The sequence below is a fragment of the Suricata suricatta genome, chromosome 16, assembly GCF_006229205.1.
Source record: "Suricata suricatta isolate VVHF042 chromosome 16, meerkat_22Aug2017_6uvM2_HiC, whole genome shotgun sequence".
Lineage (NCBI taxonomy): Eukaryota > Metazoa > Chordata > Mammalia > Carnivora > Herpestidae > Suricata > Suricata suricatta.
Window position 1 is genome coordinate 13,070,942 of NC_043715.1, and position 22,767 is coordinate 13,093,708.

The 22,767-nt window shown below is 50.2% G+C and overlaps 1 protein-coding gene and 1 non-coding gene across 3 annotated transcripts; one reads left to right on the forward strand and one right to left on the reverse strand.

The window, feature by feature from the left end:
- Window positions 1–292: 292 nt before the first annotated feature.
- On the forward strand, window positions 293–365 carry TRNAM-CAU. Its single transcript has one exon. It is a non-coding gene; the product is annotated as a tRNA-Met (tRNA).
- Window positions 366–5,242: 4,877 nt separating this feature from the next.
- Window positions 5,243–21,546, reverse strand: TLE7 (TLE family member 7). Of its 2 annotated transcripts, XM_029926382.1 has the most exons (11): window positions 20,925–21,546; window positions 16,171–16,243; window positions 9,018–9,424; window positions 8,895–8,917; window positions 8,688–8,746; window positions 7,974–8,186; window positions 7,625–7,866; window positions 7,063–7,204; window positions 6,526–6,682; window positions 5,915–5,988; window positions 5,243–5,600 (listed from the first exon to the last, which is right to left on the reverse strand). In XM_029926382.1, exons 3-11 carry the CDS (start codon window positions 9,326–9,328, stop codon window positions 5,496–5,498), a joined length of 1,326 nt encoding a protein of 441 aa, XP_029782242.1. In that variant the 5' UTR covers window positions 9,329–9,424; window positions 16,171–16,243; window positions 20,925–21,546; the 3' UTR covers window positions 5,243–5,495. The 2 variants fall into 2 exon arrangements, with proteins under 2 accessions (XP_029782242.1, XP_029782243.1); XM_029926383.1 differs by lacking the exons at window positions 16,171–16,243; window positions 20,925–21,546 and having other exon boundaries at window positions 9,018–9,581.
- Between the last annotated feature and the right edge of the window lie 1,221 nt (window positions 21,547–22,767).

The window sequence follows — 22,767 nt, forward strand, 5'->3', positions numbered from 1 at the left end:
GCGAAAGCTGCGCCCCTGACCCGCGCGCGGCTGCTCGGCGCCGGCTCCGCGCAGGTCTGCCGGGGCCCGGGGCGCATTCCGTCCGCCAAGACCGCTCCTCTCCCGGAAGAGCGACTCTACGTCCCCGCGTGTCCCCAAATATCCCCGCGTGTCCGAACGTACCGGCGGCCTGGGACCCACGGCGGGGACTCCCGGGTCTCTGCCAGGAGAGATGGACACGCGTAGTCAACTCGGGCGGCAGAAGGGGTTGTAGGCACTTCTCTTTAGTGTAAAGAAGGGTATTTCTCCGGCGGCCCTCTTGGCGCAGTGGGCAGCGCGTCAGTCTCATAATCTGAAGGTCCTGAGTTCGAGCCTCAGAGAGGGCATGGCTATTTTGCTGTATTCCAGCGCAGCGTCTGTAGAAAGACTTTAAATGGAAGGTGCACATCACAGGTAGAGGTGGGTACAAGCGCGTACTGCCCCCGGCCCCTGGGGAACTAAATCCTGGGACCACGCTCTGATCGCTCAGCTCAGCCTCACTCAACAAGAGTGAAAGTCGAAGGCAAGAGAAAGGATCTTAGGCCCCCTCTCCCAGGAATAAAAACCTGTAAGTGAGAAAACACGCAGTGTTAGCTCGACTGCGGGGAAATGGACGTGGCGGTGCCCAGTGGTGCAAAAACCTTTCACAGCATCTGTGAAAACCAGTCTTCTAGACCACTTCCGACTTCCCTCTCCCCCCAGCTTTCTCTACTTGAGGCAAAGCCTTGTCTCTCCATGTCCTTTTTCGACTGTCTGCAGAGACCGTACCCTCGCTCCATTCCAGACCGGGATTTTGAGAGCTGGGGAACCTGGGTAGTCAACGCTGGTCCTCCACGAGGCCCGGGCCCGCAAGGGGGGCGTGGCACTGACCGCCCTGGAGAGGCCAAGCCCCACCCACAGCTCTTGCTGAATCCTTCAATTTTGGATTATTCGGTTTAAGTAGCTTCCAATTATCTTGTGATTTAGTCTCTAGCAATTATTTAGAAGTACGTTTATTTTCCGAAATAGGGAGAGTTCTAGTTTTCTTATTCATTTCTATCTTAATTGGTTGCATTGTGGATATATATAATATGATATCATGTATATTTCTTTTTGTTTATTCTAATGGGGTTTTTTAAAAATTTATTTTTGAGAGAGCAGGGAAGGGTCAGAAAGAGAGGGTGACAGAATCTGAGGCAGGCTCCAGGTTCTGGGGTGACGCAGGGCTCGAACCCACGAACTGTGAGATCATGACCTTAACCGGCTGAGTCACCCAGGCGCCCCTATTTCTTTTTGAAGTAGGTTTTATACCCACTGAGAGACTTGAAGTCACCTCCCAGAGATCAACAGTCACTTGCTCTACCAACTAACTAGCTGCACGCCTGAGTCCTAGAATATATTCTTTAAGAATTAAATCCTCTGAAACTATAAATAGCTCGATGTATGGTCGTTTTGTAAATGTTTTGTGTATGTGGGGGGAAATACATATTCTGTATTGGTTGTATGCATTGTACTAAATTTTCTAATCACATTAATATTCTATATTATTTTTTAAATTCTGTTTTTTTGTATGTTTGAAATATTGGTTGATAGGTTTTTTGATTTTGTCAAATTGTATATATTTTGAGGCTATATTAATAAATGCATAAAGCAAAAAAAATAAACACAGAGCATAGGATTCTTGTATCTTTCTTCTGAATCGAACCTGAACACTTATGAAGTGTTCACCTTTATTATAAGTATTGTTTTTCATTTTAGACTACACGTGGTCTAATATTAAAGTAATATCAGCTTGTTTTGATTTCACGTGTACAAGAAACACCTTTCTCTTTTAGTTTCTGTTATCCTTATGTTTTAATGTCTCTTTTATTTTTGTTATTTTTTTTAATGTTTCTTTTAAATACATATATTTGATGGGGTGCCTGGGTGCTTCAGTCAGTTAAGTGTCCGACTCTTAATTTCAGCTCAGGTCATGATCTCTCAGTTTGTGAGATCCAGACCCGGGGCAGGCTCTGTGGTGCATCAGCCTGCTTAAGATTCTCTCTCTCAAAAATAAACACATACATTTGAGATATTTTAATTCCAATCAAATAACTTCTACAAATTCATAGGAATATTTACTCTATTTACTTTTAATATACTTACTGATCTATTTTGATTTAAATCTACTGTTTTAATAAGGTTTCCCTTTTTGTTCTGCCTGTTCCTTGATGTGCTTTCTTTTCTTTTTGGTTGCTTTATTTTATTTATACTAATAATAAATCAATATATGAATGAGTTAATAGATTACATTATTATAAAGGTAAATAGTATTAGTGTTATTATATTTTATTATGCCAGTATTTTCTATTTTGAAACTGTACCCTTGTTTAATATTCTTTTAGTAATTGACCTTGAAATTCCAATGCTACTACTCGACTTAATGAAGACTGCTAGTAACTGGGACTTTTACCTTTTACCTTTTTTTGTTTGTTTTTTGAGTAATCTTCATGCCCAACATGGGGCTTGAATTCACAACCCTCTGAGATCAAGAGTCACACCCTCTACAGACTGAGCCAGCCAAGGGCCCCAGAACTCTTTACCTTTTCTCTCCGAAAGAAATTTTAAATTATTGTCCTTTATCACTCCAGTTACAACTCTCTCAACTTATATACTTTTTCTTTTTTCAGCGTTCTTGGACCTATTCCTGACAGTGGACCGGCTGGGTCATACGGTACCTCTAGTTTAGCATTTTGACGTACCAAACTGTTTTTCAAAGCAGCTGCACCTTTTTACAATCCCAACAGCAGTGTACAGGGCTCCCGTTTCTCCACACCCTTACCAACGCTTTCTGTTGTTGGTCTTTTTTATTCTAATTGTCCTTTTTTATTCTAATTCTTAATACCAGTGAAGTGATATTTCACTGTGGGCTTGATGTGCATTTTCCTGATGACCTTGTTGAGCATCCTTTCAGGCGCTTACTGGTCATTTGAATACCTCCTCTGGAGAAATGTCCATTCAAATCCTTTGCCTTTTTTAAAATGGCTTCCTTGCTTTTTTATGATTGAGTTATAAGCCTTCTTTATAAATTTTGGATATGGACATAATTCCCTACCAGAAATTGGATTTGCTAATGTTTTCTCCCCTTCTATCAGTTGCCTGCCCCCTTTCCTGTCTCCCTCGCAGCACTTTTTATTTTGATGCACTTTAAAGAAACATGCTACAACACGGATGAACTTTTACAGAAACAAACACTGCAGAGAGTTGAAGCTTCCATTTATGACCCAATTTCTCTGCCTCCCTCCCCAGAGATGACCACTATTCTAAATGATCTTTATAATTCCCCAGTTTTGTTTAATTATGTAAAATACACATAAAATTTAACATCTGAACCACTTCGAGGCGTACGGGTCAGTGGCATTACGAACACTCACAGTGTGCCTCCGTCACCACATCCGGCTCTACGGTTTTTTTCATCTTGCACAATAGAAACTCTGTCCCAATTAAACCCTAGCCTTTCATTTCTCTCTCAGGCCCTGTAACCACCGTTCTGCTCTCCGTGAATGTTTTGAGTACCTCCTAGGAACAGAATCACAGTATTTGTCTTTGTGTGATTGGCTTATGTCAGCTTAGCCTAAGGTCGTCAGGGTTCATCTGTTGTAGCATGTGTCAGAATCTCCTGCCTTGTAAGGGCTGAATAACGTTCTATTGTGTGTGTGCCTTACATGTACATCTCATCTGGCTAATCCATGGATCTATCAGTGGACAACGTATTATAAATTCGTTTCTATTTGTCTATAGCCCAGGGGGGCCCAGTAGATCTACTGTTGGCCTCTACCGTCTGTATCCTATTTTTTAACAGATTTCAATTATGTACATTATTTAGAGGCTCTCTGGCTATAGCAGGGACCGGCAGACTTCGGCCAGCAGACTAAATCTACTGTACCGCTGCCTGTTCTTACATATAAAATCCCATTAGAACACAGCCACGTGCATTCATTTATCCATTGTCTATGGCCGCTTCATGCTACAACAGCAGAGTTGAGGGGCTGGGGCAACAACCACATGGCAAAACCTAAAATATTTACTAGCTGGCCCTTTAAGTAAAATATTTACTAGCTGTTTCCAAAGCAATAACAAATAGATTCCAAAATGCATAACAGCTCAAATACCAGCTTACTTCTCTTCCACAGGATAGTCCAAAGCAGCCAGTTTTTTCCATGTTTAATTCATGGATACAGGATACTTCCACTTCACGGCTCTGCAATCCCCGAGGGCCTCCATGTCTTTGTCTTGAGCAGGTAGAAGGGGACCAAGAACGTGGAGGGGACTCCTTTAGCCTTGGTCCAGGAATGAGACACCTTCCTCACTCATGATCCATCGGCAAGCACTAGGTGCCTGACAGTATCTCAATGCAAAGAATGGCACACTTGGTCCCTGGCTGTGCGCTTCCTCCCAGTCACAACCCTACGCTACAAACTTTGGTGGGTGGCCAGCTGTCTCAGCCATGCCAACACCCAGCAAGTAAAGAGGCAGAATGAGCAAAGACAAGGAAGCAAGAAAGCAGGCCTATATGGCTTGATTTCAGGAGCTGGGCTTTTTCTGCCTGGAGAGGGCCAGACAAAATGTTATAGAAAGCCCGAATGAAGAGCAGGCTTTTGAAAGATTCAGATAAAACCAGGGATCATCAAGCAGAAGCTAAAAGGAGAGAAAGAGAGCCCTTCCTTGGGATATGGTTAGACCAGCTCATAGAGTTGTAACCTGGGACAAGAATTGAGTCTTGGGGGCGCCTAGTGGCTTAGTTGAGTGTCTGACTTCTGCTCAAATCATGATCTCGTGGTTCATGAGTTCACACCCCACTTCAGGCTCTCTGCTGGCATCAGAGCCTTCTTTGAATCCTGTCTCCCTCTCTCTCTGCCCCTCACTCGCTCACATTCTCTTTCCTGCTCTCTCAAAACTAAGTATTAAAAATAAAAAAGAATTAAGTGCTGTTGGTCTACTGACTCCCCTATATAGTCTGAAAGTTTATACAGGTACATACATTTCTTTTGAGCTTCCTCAAAGTTCAAGGATTTTCTGACCCTCCCCCCTCCAAAAAGTAACAAACAAAACTACGGATGGTCTAAAATTCCTTCCACACCCTGGAAGTTGCTGAGTGGGAGGCATGAGCAATCCATCACAATGAGCTTGTTATTTGGAAAAACTGACCACATCTTAGGCGATTTTGGTTTTTGCTTTTTCTGTTTTCTTAATTATAAAGGCAGGTTTCCCCACCCAAACCCAGAAATCAGTGGTAGAAAAATAACAAAGGAAAAACCCCTAAGCCATCTCATGAAAACCTGAGAGCACAGTCTAGGAGTGTGCGGGGTGTGGGGGCAGGATCAGGGGGCGGGGGGAGAGAATGGACAGATGACAGACCATCGAGGGGAAGGCAGAGGATCTGAGGCATCGAAGTGGTCATCCGTTCTGCCTGCTGACCTCCCCTGGGTCTTTGCCAGCAGGGTCATGGCACACAACCTTCAATACAAGAGCTGGTAAACTGTGGCACTCTTCTTGGAGCCTGTGACCAGATACTGGTTGTCAGAGGACACATCACAACACAGGATATCTGCAGACTCCTTTGCCTACAAGGAAAGAGAAGCCAAGAGTGACTACAGGCAGAGGCCAGCCTTGGGCCAGAGATGAAGGCCTCGCTTGGGGCTGTGTCAAGGCTAAGAACAAACCCGAGGCTCGGTCTGGAGACAACAGGGCAGGTCTTGTGGCTCAAGGTGGAGCCCATGAGTTCACTGGACCTCGGGTCCTCATTCCCCTTGATGTATTCAACAGCCCAGATGCCACCCTGGCGGTACTTTCCAGCACTGCCCTTGGGACCTGATGTAACAGGGATCTATGGCTCTGAGCTCTGTGTGCCTGGGTGTGCCCATTCCTCCCCCAATACCTGAAACAACCTTTGTAGAGAAGGTACAGCTAAGCAGTAGATCGATTCATCCCGCGTGGTCACGAAATAGCTCCCTGGCGAAGGAAAGGTAGATGGAGAGGCCAGACACCAAGCATGCATCCCAGTTCTGTTCCCAAGGGGACTAGGGAAGGGGCAACACTTTCTCTGCCTCAGTTTCCACATTTATAAAAATCAGAGATATGACCCAAACCATTCCTTCATCTGGTCCTACCCTCCTGCTACACATGGGATCATGGTCAGTATCACTGAACAGAAGGACAATCAGATGGGATCACGCCTCTTCTGCCTGTATCTTCGGGCTGCTGCTCTGTGTAGAAGGCACCATTACAGAGAGAGCCAGAAAGGAGACTGATGCAGACAAAAGACAGGGTGCCAGACCACAGTGGGAGATGGAGCGGTGGGGAAGGGTAGATGGATGCAGAGGCAAGAGTGGAAGGCAGGAGAGAGGACACCTGGGTCTCAGCTTGGCAGCGCTTGGGGCTGGAGGGAGAGGAACAGAGCCTGCAACAAGGCGGGCCCAGACTCTGCAGATGGGCAGACACCCTGTGGTATGACAGGGCCCCTAGAGGTGTCACCTGGCTTCGACTCACCACAGGAGGCAAACTTGAGGTTGTGGTGAACGATGTATTTGTTGTGAAAGACGACCTTAAACTTCTCCCTCCGGTGCGTGTGTAGGACTATGGTGTCACTGTTTCTCAAGCCTACTAGCACCCACTCCTCACTGGGATCATGAGTAATGCTGAGGATCTATGTGGGAAAAAGACTGGAGTCAGGGGCGCCTGGTTGGCTCAGTCAATTAAGTGTCCAAGTTCAGCTCAGGTCATGATCTCCCAGTTCGTGGGTTCAGGCCCTATGCTTGGCCCTGTGCTGACAACTCAGGGCCTGGAGCCTGCTACAAATTCTGTGTCTCCCTCTCTCTCTCTCTACCCCTCCCATGCGTGCTCTCTCTCTCTCTTTCTCAAAAATAAATATTTAAATTTTTAATTAAAAAAGAAAGAAAGAAAAAAAGACTGAGTCAGTGCTCGAAGCTGCCAACGCCATCATTTGTGTCTCCTCTTGAAACCCTGCCCCTGCTCCTGTGGGCCCCCCCGGCTCCCAGCCACTGGGACTCTCCTCAACCCAGACACCTCCTTCTGTAAATGGTACTCCTGCACCCTCTGGTAGCTCCTCAGGTCCCAGGAATACAGCCTGGTGTCTTCACCCCCTGTCCAGAACTTATTGCCTGCGATGTCCACACATCGGGATCCATATTCAGGGACTTCATGCCTCCTGGTGGGAAAACAACTCAGAGATTCATGCACTGGTTAAACACTGGGAAGTTCTGGGGTGTCTGGGTGGCTCAGTTGGTTAAGCATCTGACTTCAGCTCAGGTCATGATCTCATGGTTGGTAAGGTTTAAGCCCTGCATCAGGCTCTGTGCTGACAGCTCAGAGGATGCTTCTGATTCTCTCTCTCTTTCTCTCTATCTGCCCCTACCCCACTTGCACTCCATGCCTTAAAAATAAATAAATATTTTTAAAAAACAAACATTGGGAAGTTCCAGGCCCAGGAAGCCCCCAGGAGGTGAACCCCCCGCCCATATATTCTCTGCACAGCCTCCCCTGGTCCTACCGCACAGAGCAGGGAAGCACAGGCCAGAAAGGGACACAGACTTTCCCAAACACGTCACTGTCCTCCCCTAGGTCATACCTGATCAAGATTTGGTTCTGCAAGTCCCAAATCTCGACAAATCCTTTGAAACAAGCCAAGCAGATCTGGGCGTTGGAGGAGAGCGCCAGGGAATAGCACACGGGGCCTGTGGAGGCCAGCTGCGCCCTGACTCGGGGTGTAGGTGCCAGATCCCAAAGAGTCAGGCTTCGTGACAGACCGCCGGTGATCAGGCTCTGCTCGTCAGGCAGCAGCTTGCAGGCAAGGACTCGGCTCTGATGGTCCTACAGGGATAGTTCCCACCCTCACATCAGCGCCTTAAGGCACAGACTCCCAAGTCTCACGACAGAGGTCACACCCGGGCTCCCAGCCCTTCCTGCACAGCCCTCACCTGGAAGTCCAGCTGGGCCCGTGGGGCCTTGTTGAAGGCGTGCAGAGCGCTCTCGTCCCACACCTTAATGTAGCTGCGGCCACACGTGTACATGTGGTGAGTCAAGCCACTGACAGCAATGGCATAGACATTCTTTCCGTGGCGGACCTTGCCAACCTTCCAGGACTTCCGTGGGACCCTCTGCCTGACTACCACTTCATCAGGAACAGGAGGCTGGGGACAGGAGAAGGTGGGTGGCCATCAAAGGGCATAGCCCTGGCCTACTGTCATCCACAGCCTGCCTGTCCTCTGACTAAATTCCTAACTGTTCACCCAAAAGCTCTCTCTGACCCCAGGTGAAACCATGTCCTCATCTGGGGACCCCAGACTATGGACATCCTCCTCCACTAGGCACATGGTGTCCGGGCTGCCCTCCTTGATACACAGAGCACGTTTTGAGCCAATTCTGTATGCCGACAATAAGAGCAGGGCCCAGTGCAGAGCCCCCCATGAATACAGCTCTAGAAGAGGGGACACTGAGCTTAGGGCCCTACATCTTGGTGACAAGGGCAGGACAGCGCAGCTCAGAAGAAGCAGGGAGTTGCAAGACCCTCCCGACCCGACCTGCGGGAGAGAGAATGAGGACACCCCACACGCCCTCACCTCCTTACTAGCTTATTTGGGGCAGAGCAGGGGAAGGCAAAGATCCCAAGTCTGGAAAAGTAACACACTTACAGTTGCCCTAAGTAGTGACCAGACTTCTTCACTGGGAGGTGGCGAGGGGCAAGGCTGGCCTGCAGGGAAATAACACCCACCTGCTCACAGACAGGGGCAACGACAGCAACAGAATCACAGGATTCAAGGAAAGGGCCGCTGTCCCGATTCCAGGCCTTGAGTCTTGCCCCCCACCTTCCCCACCCACGCATCCCAGCTGGCACTTACCACACTCGGGTCCTGGTAGGATGCTATGACACATAAAGAGCAGAGAGGGGACCGGGCATGAAATGGAGAGCTCTTGCTGAGATCCCCTCTCCCACCACCAGTCTTGTTCAAGGGGAGACCTACCTGGGGTCCACTTCTGCTGCTGCTTCTGGCTCCACCTCAGAGAGCCAGCCGGCCTGGAGATCAGATCCGTCCGGAGTCTGGAGGACCCGCTGCTGTGGGGTCCCAGGGCTGGTCTCCTGATAAATGGGGCCATGCCATGTCCAGGGACCTGGGGACTGCTGGGCCATCTCATACGCCCCCTCTGCTTGAGACTGCGCTTGGTGCTCAGACTGGGAGGAAATGCCAGAGCTTTCTGGCACATTCCTCCTCTCCTCTGGTTCATCATAAATACCGAGTATACTGAACAAGTCCTCCTCCTTCTCTCTACTCATGTTCTTAGATCAGCGAAGTCTCTGAGCTACCTGGTTTTGGGTTTGAGAAATAAGTCCATCAAATAGCTTCCGGGCTTACCAGTTCATCCCGATCTCCTGCAGCAAGATAGACAGATGCAGAGACACAGATACGCACCATTTAGGGCCTATTTAGGAGGCTCTGAAAATATCTCTCTTGGTAAGAGGATTCAAAAGACTGGCTGGCTAATGTTTTATCCTTAATGTTGGCAGTGATGGTGTCAAGGGTGAAAGTTTCGCACAGACATTTTGAGAAATTAGTAGCAGGTGGCATTTCCAGTCCTTTGAAACCGTGTCACTCTTTACTCTGGCAGTATACTTTTCAGATGGCAACTCACCCCCGTGTAAACATGGGGCAACAAGAAACTCCATTCACACCACAGGCTCTTTCCCTGCCTTGAGGGCATGCAGACCTGAGGTTCCGTTTGGATGGAGCAAGGTGGTAGAATGACGAAAGAGTTTGCTGGTGGGGCTATCCATCCCTCCCACCCTCTGTGGTCATTCTGAGGACTGGATGGAATCTCATGGAGAATACTCAGAATTATGTAAGGCTACTGGCAGACCTTCATTAAATGGCAATGAGAGCATTTATCTGTGGAACGTGCTAGGGACCAGAGCTTTTAGGGTTTAAGACAGACCACCTACCTTCCCCCAGGCCACCCAACAGCGAGCCCCAGGACAGGCCTGGGGAGACCCAGCGTTCCAGAACAGAGCAGGGCAAAAGTTCAGCCACAAAATGAAAGGTGGGCTGGGAAGGGATCTTCCCCTGTGGGGACCAAGCTCAGTCCTTGGTTCTCAGACCCCATCCTCTGCAAATGTCCCACAGTCACCCCAGAGAGACCATGCTGCCTGCTCTTGGGAAGACATGGCCTTATATTGACTGTTGGCAAGACCTGGTCCTGTCCCGGCCTCCTTGGCTGAAAGTCTGTATTGAAGAGAACTGTAAAGAAATGATGGCTCGCATCACAGCTTCCTCCAAATATGGGCTAGAGATTAAAAAGCCCACACTGTCAGGAGAACCTGAAGAAACCCCGCCACCATATGTCCCACTGTACCCATCACCGTCACCTGTACTTCCCGCAGCCCTACCTGCAAACACCTCATGGGAATCTGCCCCCAGCCTGGAGGCCTCACCACCCCTAGCACCACTGACCTCCCCAAGCATGACTGACTCCTCCGAACCACCAGTCTTCCAGTCTTAACCCTGCATCCACCTCCTGAACGGCAACCAACTGGAGAATCAGGCCAACAGAGGCAGCCCCTCCCTACGGCCACACCAGGGAGCTCTACAGATGCCATAGAGGGAAACCAGGGGGCCCTTCTATTATCATCAGGAAGGCCAGATCCAAGGAGGCTAGCATATTTTCATGTACAAGCCCTTTACCACTATGGATCTCCTGAATGGGAAGCACCATACCCCCTCCTATACGAGAAGCCCCAAGCTATGATGGACTTAGTGCAGTCCATGATTCAGACCCACAACCCCACCTGGACAGACTGCTGCCAACTTCTTTTGACTTTCTTAAATACAGAGGAGCATCACTGAATTATTCAGGCAGCCAAAGATTGGTTAGAGGAAAATGCCCAGGCTGGGTCACTAGACCCCCAGGCCTATGCTCAGACTCACTTCCCTGGGGAGGACCCCAGATGGGTCCCAAATTACTTAAGTATAGATGGAGGGCTTGCAAGGATTGAGCAATATTAAGAAGCCCTTCTAAATGGCATAAAGAAAAGGAGGGGGGAAGCCATAAATATGAGTAAAACATCTGAAGTGCTCCAAGGGCCGGAGGAGAGTCCGAGCCAATTTTACGAGAGATTATGTGAGGCATTCCGTCTCTACACTCCCATTGATGCAGAAGCAGCCGCCAACCAGTGGATGATTACGCAGCTTTCATAGGTCAGGCCCAGGGAGATATTTGGCACAAGCAGCAGGACCTAGAAGGTTTTACTGGCATGAATACCAGTCAGTTGCTAGAAGTAGCAGCCCAGGTGTTTGTTAACCGAGTGACCAGGCGGCAAGGAAGGAAGAACCCCGAAAGATGCAAAAACAGTCAGACCTGTTAGCTGCCACCCTGGCGAAGCAGTCAAGACACCCCCAGAAGAATGCCCCTCAGGGAAAGCACCAAGGCCAGAAGGGGGAGCGGTGCGGAAGACGGTCTCACTCTAGATGGAAACTAGGCTGGAATCAGTGTGTTTTTTGCCACTAGGAGGGCCACTGGAAAAGCGAGTGCCCCCAGTGACCAGACAGTTCTCAGCAAGATTCCAAGCAGACAAAAAGAGGCCACATGTGGTCCAGTGTCAGTACCAACTGGCCCCACAGTCTCATGGGGCCCCCAAGAATGATTCTGTGGGGCTGGCTGCCATGGAGGACTATGAGGATGACCAGGATGGACTGGGCTCCATTTTGTTAGGCCCCCAGGAGCCCATGGTCAGAGTGAAGGTGGGGGGCCGGCCCACTGACTTTATGGTAGATACTGGAGCAGAACACTCAGTAGTGACCCGACCCATGGGCCCCCTCTCACGGAGACAAGACACCATCGTGGGGGCCACAGACAATCGGACACGTCATCCCTTCCTGTTACCTGGGCGATGCAGCTTAGGTGGCCACGAAGTCATCCATGAATTTCTGTACTTCCCTGACTGCCCCGTGGCTCTAATGGGCCGTGACCTCCTGGGAAAGCTGCAGGCCCAGATAACTTTCAACTCTCAGGGATAGGCTGCTCTGACCCTATGAAAACCAGAGGCAAAGGTTGTGATTCTCACGATTCCCCAGGAGGAGGAATGGTGACTCTATAGTCTCAAGGAAAAACCAGAACTGGTGCCCGAGCTTCCCATTAAGGTCCAAGGAGTGTGGGCTGAAGACAACCCACCAGGGCTGGAGCGAAACGTACTCCCTGTGGTGGTAGAATTAAAGCCTGGGGCAGAGCCCACCCACCAGAGACAGTGCTTCATCCCTCGCAAAGCACGTATCAGGATCCAAAAGCACCTGGAAAGACTTTTAAAGTATGGTGTCCTCAGGCCATGCCAGGTACCTTGGAACACACCCCTCTTGCCTGTCCAAAAACCAGGCACAGATGACTACCAGCCAGTTCAGGACCTATAAGAAGTAAGCCAGGTGACTGTCACCATACACCCAGTGGTCCCAAACTCCTAAATGCTTTTGGGGCTCATTCCTGCTGAAGCCACTTTCTTCTCCTGTTTGGACCTTAAGGATGTCTTTTTCTGCATCCGCCTGGCCCCTCAGAGCCGACTGAGGTTTGCCTTCCAGTGGGAGGACCCTATAAATGGTAACAAGGGCCAATTAACCTGGACTGGGTTATCTCAGGGGTTCAAAACCTCCCCAGCCACTTTTGGCATTGCATTCGCCTCTGACCTAAAAACCTTCCCAGGAGATCAATATGACTATGTCCTGCTTGCTCTTAGCTGGGAGGTCCCAGGAGGGGTGCATGGAAGGCACTCAGCAACTCCTTACCCTCCTATGGAAAACTGGTTACAAGGTCTCAAGGATAAAGGCCCAGATCTGTCATGAAAGGGTTAAACAGCTTGGCTTCCACCTGTCTCAGGGGCGGCATCAGCTAAGCCCAGAGACAAAACAGGCCATTTGCTTGATCCTGGCCCGACAACCTGATGCCAGGTTTCGGAGTTTCTCGGGGCTGCAGATTTCTGCAGGATCCAAATACCTAACTTTTCAGTCCTGGCAACACTTGTCATGGAGGGCCCAAGAACTCTTGATATGCCATGTGGAGGCTTAGATCAGGAGCTAAGATATCAACTCAGTCACAAATACATGTGTGGGGAAAATGGTTTATATGCCTATACACCTGTGGCACATTTCTATGTCCCAGTTGGAGCTGGTTTCATGGGCCACTTGGAAGAAAAGGGATTCAACAGCTCTCCTTCAGAAGGGGGCTGCTAAGTCAGATTGTCAGTCAAAAGCCTGTAACCCTGTTAACTTCACTGTCATTAATTTAGAAGACTACATATGGCAATGCGGCATTTGAATTGGCATCCAAATTTATGGGAGAGGCAGAGACCCAGGGACGGCGCTATGTTTCAAGAGGGTCACTGCCGTCCATCAGCCAAGTCCCACCAAGTCTTTCACTCCTTCCATGAGGAAATAAGTAGTCCCCTTCCCACTTCAGTCACAGCAGGGAACTTGTTTCTAGCCCTGGCAAGACTATAGCCCAGCCTCTGAAGATCTCTTCGTGCTATGTATGTGGGGGAACCAACACGGGGGGTCAATGGTCATGGGAAGCCAGAGAATTAGATGCCCTTGAGCCTTGAGATGGAACAAAATACCCCATTCTACTACCGGGGTTTGGCTCCTCAAAACCTCAATCATTGGGAAGAACTGTATTGCCCGATGGGGGGAAAAGTTCACCATCCCTGTTGGAAACTTAACATGCCTGAGCCAAAGGTTTTATAATTCAGCCACCTGTGAGACCCAAGGTGGGGGTGCCCGGGTCACCCTGAGCAAAATCCTCACTCCTTGTCTAACTTCTCTCATCTCTGGGAGGCCTGGGACAACACAGATGCAGCCATCGAATCGCAGGCCCCAGGTGGACTATACTGGGTATGTGGGAGAACAGCCTTTACAGTGCTCTCTTCAGGCTGGTCAGGGTCATGTGTGCCGGGAACTATTCGCCCATCCTTCTTCCTACTCCCACTTGCAGACGGAGAACATCTGGGAGTTCAAATATACGGAGATAAGAAAGTTTGAAGAAAGCGGCTTGCCTTGCAAATTGGCAACTGGAAAGATGATGAATGGCCTCTGAGTGTATAATCCATTATTATGGCCCTGCCACCTGGGCAGAGGCTGGGTCTTGGGGCTCCCACACCCCCATTTATATGCTAAACCGCATAACTAGACTGCAAGCAGTTATAGAAATTATAACCAATGCAACTGCTAGAGCTCATAACTTACTTGCTAAGCAGCAAACCAAAATGCACAATGCCACCTATCAAAATCGCCTGGCCTTAGATTACCTGCTTGCTTCTGAGGGTGGTGTTTGTGGAAAATTCAACCTGAGCAATTGCGGCCTACAGATAGATGATGAGGGGAAAGTCATAGAGGAGATCACAGATCGGATGAGAAAGGTTGCTCACATCCCAGTCCAAACCTGGAAAGGTTGGAGCCCCCAGGAGTTATTTAGAGGATGGTTTTCATCTTTTGGAGGATTCAACACCCTCATAGGTATTGTCCTCCTAATCCTGGGAGGATGTCTGATCTTACCTTGTTTAGCTCCCTTGATTGTACCATCTGTCTCCAGTCTCATTGAGACTCTGGCGGAGAGAAAAACAGCCACTCGTGTAATGTTGTTATGGAAATAGAAACCTCTAAGCCAGGATGATGCTCTTTGACCCAAAAGTGGGGTCTGAGCATCAAAGGGGGAATGTGGTAGGGACCCACATCATTACAAAAGTGGTTACCAGGGGCGCCTGGGTGGTTCGGTCAGTTAAGCATCTGACTTTGGCTCAGGTCATGATCTCATGGTTTGTGAGTTTGAGCTCTGAATCAGGCTCTGTGCTGACAGCTCAGAGCCTAGAGCCTGCCTCAGATGCTGTCTCCGTCTCTGCCTGTCCCCTGCTCACACTCTGTCTCTCAAAAATAATTTTTTTAAAAAACATTAAAAAAGCAAATATGCTTACCCTCCAACCTAACACTTCCACTTTTAAGGATTTAACCTGAAGGTGTACTTAAACACACACAGAATGACGCCTGTACCAGCAGAAGCACCACAGCACTGTTTGTGATAGCAGATGCCTGGACAAATCACTGGCCACAGGAAGTGACTGGTGAGATGTCACAGTACACGCATGCAGTACACAACTGTTAAAAATAACAAGGACACTTTTGCAAGGGCCCGGAGAAAATTCCAAGATGTGTTAATGAGGGGAGGGGTTGATCTAAGGTTCAGACCAATATGCATAATAGCAGCTTTAGTGAAAAAGAAGGATGGAAATTAGAACCTATCTTTGCATATGTTTGTATCACAGAAGAAATTAGGAAGAGCAATTGCCTTTGGGAATGCAAACTGACCCAGAGGAAAGAAGAATGGAAGAACCTGGGATAGTTTTTGCTTCTGTGTGGCTCTTGGAATCTAAGTTTAAAATAGTTAGACCTTGGATCTTTTTCTCTACCAAATCCTTCTTTCTCACCTTCCCTCAAATGATAATTTAGGGTCCTTGCGATGCTCAGTTACTTGTTATAAATGATTTAACCAATTCACCTGACACCTTCAGGCTCCTTTAAATGGCTACCGGGGCTGGCTCGCCCTGCTGAAGTAGAGGCCCAGAGCACACACATTCCCAGCCAGTGTGATGAGGACGGGCAAGCAGGGACAGGCAGCGAGCTGCCCTTAGGTAAAGCTTAAAGGCAGTGCAGCCATTTAGCCAGGATTTCACAGATGAAGAACATTTCATCCTAAAAGTAAGACAAGGCTTTCTAGAAAGAGCAGAAGGAAGAGTCACTATCCCTGAACCCAGCTCTGCACTATCCCCAGAGCTGGAAATGCACAGACCCCACCTCTGACCAGGCAACTCCTGCCCAAGCTTCCACACAAAACGCTAGTCCTAGGGTTCCACCCTGCCCACAGGGCAAGCACTCACCAATCCCCCCCCCCCGTGGCTGGAAACTCACCCCTGAAGGCAGAACGTCAAACCCCAGAGAAGGGAAAGCAGCAGAATGGAGACCTGACAGGTGCTGGGACCCTCCCTCTCACACCCAGGCACTGCCCCTCCCTCCAGTGCTGCTATTTTTAAACCTTAGCTTAATTGATAATCAAGCCCTGGGTCAGAACCTGGATCAGGTGTCCCCGCCCTACCTGGTTCCTGAATGGTTCCTCAATTCCTGGGTGGGCGTGGCCACGACCTGCCATTTCCAATTAACCGTGTGTCCTTGGAAGAGAGATAAGATGGAGGCCAAGTAAAGTCAAGGCAAGAGTCAAGATGGACCGAGAAACTTTTAGGGGGGAAGTTTTCGGATCGGGTTTGGGCTGCCCACCAGAGCCAGCAGTTGCGCAGAGGGAGAGAACTGGATAGAACTGTCCCCAAGAGCCAGTTCAGATTCACATCTCCTGGTAGATCCCTTTGGGACTGAAGGCTGGTTTGGGGTTGAGGCCAATATGGGCTTTGATGAGAGGGGAAGGGGGCCACTAGAAAGGAAGACCAGGGAAGCCTTTCTTTCTAGGAGCCCCTCATCCATTGGCTCTGAAACCCAGAGCACAGGGCCCAGACCAGAGACTCAGTTTGTGGGGTGGGGACTGACACTGACTTTCTAACAGGTTCCTGGGTGCCACATCTGAGAACCACTGCCAGCCCCTCAATCTGGTGGTCCCCTCCTGCAGGAGAGAATGGCCGTGAAGCTGGATCCCCTCCTGTCTTCTCTGCCCACTCACCTTCTGCCTCTTGCTCACCCTTCCCACTGAACACACGCTCTTCCACTCTGATTCTTTTCTCATTCGCTGGCTTCTTTCTTTTGAAGCAGAAGCCCTGAAATAGCTGTTGCCTACAGAGAAATCCTTGACTACCCATGACCCCTAATCTCCAAAGCCCACTGGCTCTCCGTTTCACTTTCCCCCTCATTCATGCACCCCTTGTCCCCAAAACTTTTATGACTGCCTGTGGTCTTCCAGATACTGCCTGGCATTGTCCTTGGCCCAGTATTTGAGATCTGTCCCCATCCAGGCCAAGCCTGTTTCTCACTTTTTCCCTGACTGTACCCTAACCTGACCCCCAAGAACTTGACGGTACCTTTTCATCCTCATGCTTCTCTATGCTGTTCCTTCACCCAGGAATGCTGTTCTTTGTCCACTCATGCATCAAAATTATACTCCCATGTACTCTGAGCATGGTGCCAGGGACCGGAGATCAAGCAAAGACCTGGCCCAAGTCCTTAGGGAGCTCTGATTTGAGAGGGCAGGACAGAGGGGGATTGATATAATTCCCGAGCTGACAGATGATACATTTTTGGTGAGTTATTCCTTTCCTGATACTCCCAGGAAACACAGCAGTGAGGCATGGATTTCATCCCTAGTTTGGAAATATGAGAGTTAATTTTGGGGGTCAGAACCTCACAGAGACTTATCCAGGATCTCACTGAACAGGGTGGAAGAGCAAGGATCCAAAGCCAAGTCTATGTGATTTTTAAAAATATGTTTGTGAGGGCACTGTACTGAGTCATAGCTCTGTGGGAAGTCACATTTAAGGGAAACGAGGTTCAAAGAGTTAAAGTAACTTGTCAGGATCACACAGCAAGGAAAGGCTGGAATGAGGTTTAGAGTCCAGGTTCATACAACCCCGCATGGCCCTCTTCCAGGATGCTGGGAGCGGGAGATGCTGGGAACAGGGGGCCATTTGGCTTCAGCAGAGGTGTCGGTCTCTGTGCATTCTTGCACCAGACACTAGAATGCTAAGGTTCGAATCATCAGGCATTGAGAACAGAAGTAGGGTACAGAGTACTCAACTGAGACATTTGAACATAAGAAGACATAGGGCAACCTCCGTGGGGTGCAGCGTCAAGAACAGTGGTTCCCAAGCTCAGAGGCAAGTGAAGGTGACCCGGTGCTCACCAGTGCTCAGGTAGCTGTGCCCTCCCCATTGCCGTTAGTAGGGATGCGGCCTGGGCATCAGCATTTTCCAGAGCTCCCATTGCAGTGTGGTTCCAATGCAAGCTAAGTTTAGAAACCACTCAAGTAGCGGGTTTTGCTGAGAAGGGAAATAGGACCACAGAAATTGTGAGAGAGAGGAGAGGGAAGAGGTTGGGGGTTTCCAGAGGCTGGGGATGGAGGGACAAAAATGATAAAGGAAGACCCCTGTGGTCTTGAGGACGGTTGAGGTCACAGGCACAGGAGGCATTTAGTTTGAGATGGAAAGGGGAAATGACCACATAAAAAATTTATAACCTAGATGGGCAGACAGTTTCACCCTATTGTCCCTCTGCCAAGCCCATGGATGGAGGTGCCCAGGCTGTACCAGGGTTGGTGGTCAACAGGTTGGACCAAAACTGTGTGCACCAGGTGCTGGAGCTTCCAGGCAGAGGAAACAGACTGGGTCCAACACCACAATCGAACGCATCTGCGCACCCACCCACCCACTCACCGCCCTTCCCTCCAAGTGGCCAGTGAGCATAGATCGAGTGCACTCTGGCTGCAATGGTCGCAGAGGACACAGGGCTGAGCCTACAAACTTGGCCTTGACCCTTGTGGATTTCATTCTTTGGGGCGAAACTGACAGTTGTACCATCAATTACAAATCATGGTGGAGAGTATGACAGGATGGAGTTAGGGAGGGTGTGGCAGGGGAGCACAAACAAGGGGACACACCAGATGTGAAAGATCATGAGGGATCAGCGAGGTCAAACAGATTTTTGTACACCAACATTCACAGCAGCATTATTCACAAGAGCCAAAAGGTACCAATAACTCAAGTATTCATCAGCAGACAGCTGGATAAACGAAATGTGGGCCATCCATACAAGGACTGTTAGTTCGCCAATAAAAAGAAAAGACCATGGTACGATGTGGATGAGCCTTGAAAACCTTACACTAAGTGAAAGAAGCCAGACACAAAGGCTGCATGTTGTATGATTCCATTTACATGAAATGTCTGGAATTGGTAAATTCATAGAGACAGAAAGCAGATTAGTGGTCGCCAGGGGCTGGGGAGCAGGGAACAATTTCTTAATATGGAGTTCCTTTTGGGGTGATGTAAAAGATCTGAGACTTAAATAGTGGTGATGGGTACACAACGCTGTGAATGTACCTAATGCTACTGAAGTACACACCTGAAACAGATAAAATGGTAAATTTTATATATTTCACCACGATAAAATAAAATCAGACATGTGTCATGAGTTACAGGCCTCGCAATTCCCCTAGCATTTTTCCTCTTCCTTCATCCAGCAAACACCCGGCAGTTTAGCTGGTGCTTTTCTTAACCTTTGCTCCCCTAGGAGAAGAGCCAGCCAGCTGCAGGCTCCCCTGCCCCAGACACCCTGGCCAGCTATAATCAAATAGCAACGTGGAGGGGGTGGGGCGTGGACAGGGTGGGGGACTTTGAGGGATGGAAGACAGTGAGCAGCAGCACTCAGTGGGCAATCACTGAGGCCTGAGTTTGGATCCTCAGAGCCTGGGCTCAAAAATCCACCTTCAGATCTCTACCGGGGGTGGAGCGCCCTCTGGCAGGCAACTGTAAAGCAACCAAATGCTAAGCCTGCTCACAGGTCCCTGCCCACACTTGATTGTGCTCATCGATGGCCCCCAAACCCTGGGGAGTTTCTTTCAGCACTAGCTGCTCCTCGGGAATCCACCTGGACAACCGTTGTTGGTGAAAATGTATAAACCATATAAACACAGGCACAAACCATTTTTCCCCTTACGGATTCACTAACATCATCCACTCAACTGAAATTATTCAACTAGCAACATCCTGCCCAGCTCAGTGAGCTGCCCTGACTCCCACCCCCAGTGACTTTGTGGTCCACAGGGTAAGGCCAGAAAACAGCAAGCAGCTCCAGGTAGAGGGCTCAGGGAACTGGTGCAGGACAAGCACACGGCACCCAATGCTGCCTAAGGAGACCAGGGAGGCCTGGGCAAGGGGGCAGTGGTGTTGGGCAGAGCTCAGCGTGAAGGCAGGGAGAGCCCCCTGGGTATTAGGAACACTGCTCGGCAAGGCCAGGCCCCTGCCCACTGTTTTCCTTCCTCCCTGCATTTCCTCTCTCTAAGTCCATTGTCATGGGCAGGCCCCAAATCACTGCTCTTTACTATGTGCCTTCCCACGGCTGTGGATCCCAGCTCCCTTATCTATTGTTCTTCCTCCCCGTCTCACACTTGCAGCCCTGCTGTGGAACTCTTGGCGTTCTGTGGAACGCATTCAAATTCCTGTCTTGGATACATCTTTAGGCAAACCCCACTGGCAAGTGGGCCCTCCTCACAGTCTCCCACAGGGGTCAACTTATGTGAGTTTGCAATATGAGCCTCTGAGTAAGAGTTCTCGGGGAGAGGGCAGCGGGGCTTATGCTTCTTTAAGAGTTTGCAGTGCGCTGGCCTAAGCCTCCTGCGTGTTGTCCCAACTCTGGCCTGTCTGGCGTCTAAGGTAGTGTCCACCCCACCCCCACCCCACCCCTGGTGGATAGCCAATTACATTTTCCAAGAGCTCAGACTGGGCTGCCCCAGGGGCACCCCAGGATCATGAGTGGGAGGAAATATCCCGGAGGCCGAGGGGCCAGGCAGCCTCACCTTTGCAGGTTCTGTGCTTCAAGTCCCTCCCCGAGAGCTGCCAGGCTTCCCTAGCCCTGCAGTGAGCAAACTGGCCACCAGGGACAGCAGGGGGCCGAGGCTGGTGGCCAGTGGTTGCTAACGACTTTTCAAGTGCGGGTTGCAGGGCCCTGGACATGCAGGCCGGCCACCCCTGCCCTTTCTCACTCAGAGGCCAGAACACTGCCCGGGCAGTGCACTGTGGCCCAGGGCCAGTGGGATCCAGAGTTTTGAGTCCCCACCCTGGGGGCACATGAGCCCAGGGCTCACCGGCCAAGGGCGGGGAGCAGACACACGGAACGGGTGGCCGAACTGCCCCTTACCTTGGCAGGCTGCAGGAAATTGGCCGTGCAGCGTGAGGGCTTCCTGGAGGCTGGGCCTGTGCTGACCGCCTGTGCCATTTCAGTGGTCGGCAGGCGGTGGGGGCATACTGCAGGATCACCGGAGCCACCTGGGACTGGCAAGCAGTGGCAGGGAGAGCAAGAAGGGGGAGCTGGCCACTGGCAGCCCAAGCGCAAGTTGGAGCCAGGGCCCAGCAAAGTGGGTTCAGATCCGGGGCTAGAGCCCCAGGAGCCTTGAGACCAGTTGGAGTTGCTGGGGACCACGTGGTCTGTGCTGCATGCTGGCCTCAGAGCTGGGGGAGGGACTTGCAGGGAGCTCTCCAAACCCATAGCCTGGGGACTCAAGGTCAAGATTCGCTCATCTCCAGGTCCCCAGCACTTGGTCGACCTTGGCCCGTGGCAGGGGTTGTCCTCAGTTCCCTATCAAGAGACAGGATAGCACAGAGAGGGGTTGTGGTCTGGGGAGAGTGCAGACCTCGGAGGCAGAGAGGACAGAAGAGTCCAGAGCATGTTCTCAGAACCCTCAGCCCCCTTGCCAGGAGGAGAGGGTAACAGCCCAGGGGTAGCTGTGCTGGGCCTCTTGTTCCCCATGGATGACACTGGAGGCCTGTTCTACCTTGGTCATCCCCTGACCTGCTGGGTACTGGTGGGAAGCCGTATTTTCCTCCAAGCTTCAATTTACCATCCTGACCCAGACAGGACAGGAGCAGATGTTCTCAGGGCCCGTCCAGGGTGACAGGCCAGGGCGGAAGGGTGTGCTGCACACAGAACATGCTGATGGTGACTGAGGGAGAAAGGCTTTATTTCTGGCCCTTCCAGGCCCACAGCTCCAGGTCAGAAAGAGAAGCACTTTTGTGAGGGGACAGAGGCCTCCATGGCTCCTTTTGGTCCTGATAAGATTTCCACTGGGCCCAGGCAGCTCCGGGCTGGAGTCACCTGTGAGCACTGAGGCTCAGGATATCAGGACCACTGGTTGACGGAGCCCTGTGATTTCATGAGGCTTTGCAGGAATCTAACTACTTTCTGCCTCTTCTTGTCCTTAGGATCTGAATAGAGGACCTGCCCTGGATAGTCAGAGACCTATGAAGAGGGAGAAAACCCTCAGGGACCATCTGGGTGGGAACGGCCTTGAGTTCTGGTACTAGCCTTCACCCTACACTGACAAGGGCCTGAGACCCAAAGAGACCGTTGTCACATAGAACATTGGCAGCAGATCCTGGACAGATTGTCCTCAGTGGCTGATGCTCCTAGAATCCCTGCCTCGGTCTTGCCTCAGCAGAGAGACTGCCAGATGCTGCTGCCAAGTCAGGACTGCACTGACCCAACTAATGGCTGCTCATGAACCAGGATGGCTAGGGAGTGCTGTGGCTTTCTGGCCTGGGTAAGGGACATTAGCAGCTGATTTGCTGGGTGACCAGGCCATCCATTGTTGGGTCTGTTTCTAAGTAAATGGCCTGGGGCACTTTGGGGTCTGGAACAAACCAGAGGTACAGGGTCAGGTAGTTAGGGGAAGAAAGGCCTTGTACCCTCCTATGTTCTGAGGGGTTCCAGGGTCTGCCTCCATCCACATTCAGCTCCCAGTGCCTGGGGGCAGAGCAGTGAATAGGGACTTCCACAACAATGGCATCCCCAGGACACTCTGCTGAGGTCCTATACCACATCATTAGCTTTCTAACAGGAATGGTGCCTTTGAAACACTCAAGAGAGCAATGCTGGCCAAAACTGGTGGCTTGAGCTACAGAGCATGCCGATGGCCTCCAGGCGGGTACGGTCTCTGTATACAAAGGGTCCAATGTGACTATAAGTGTATCTATGAAAGAGTCTG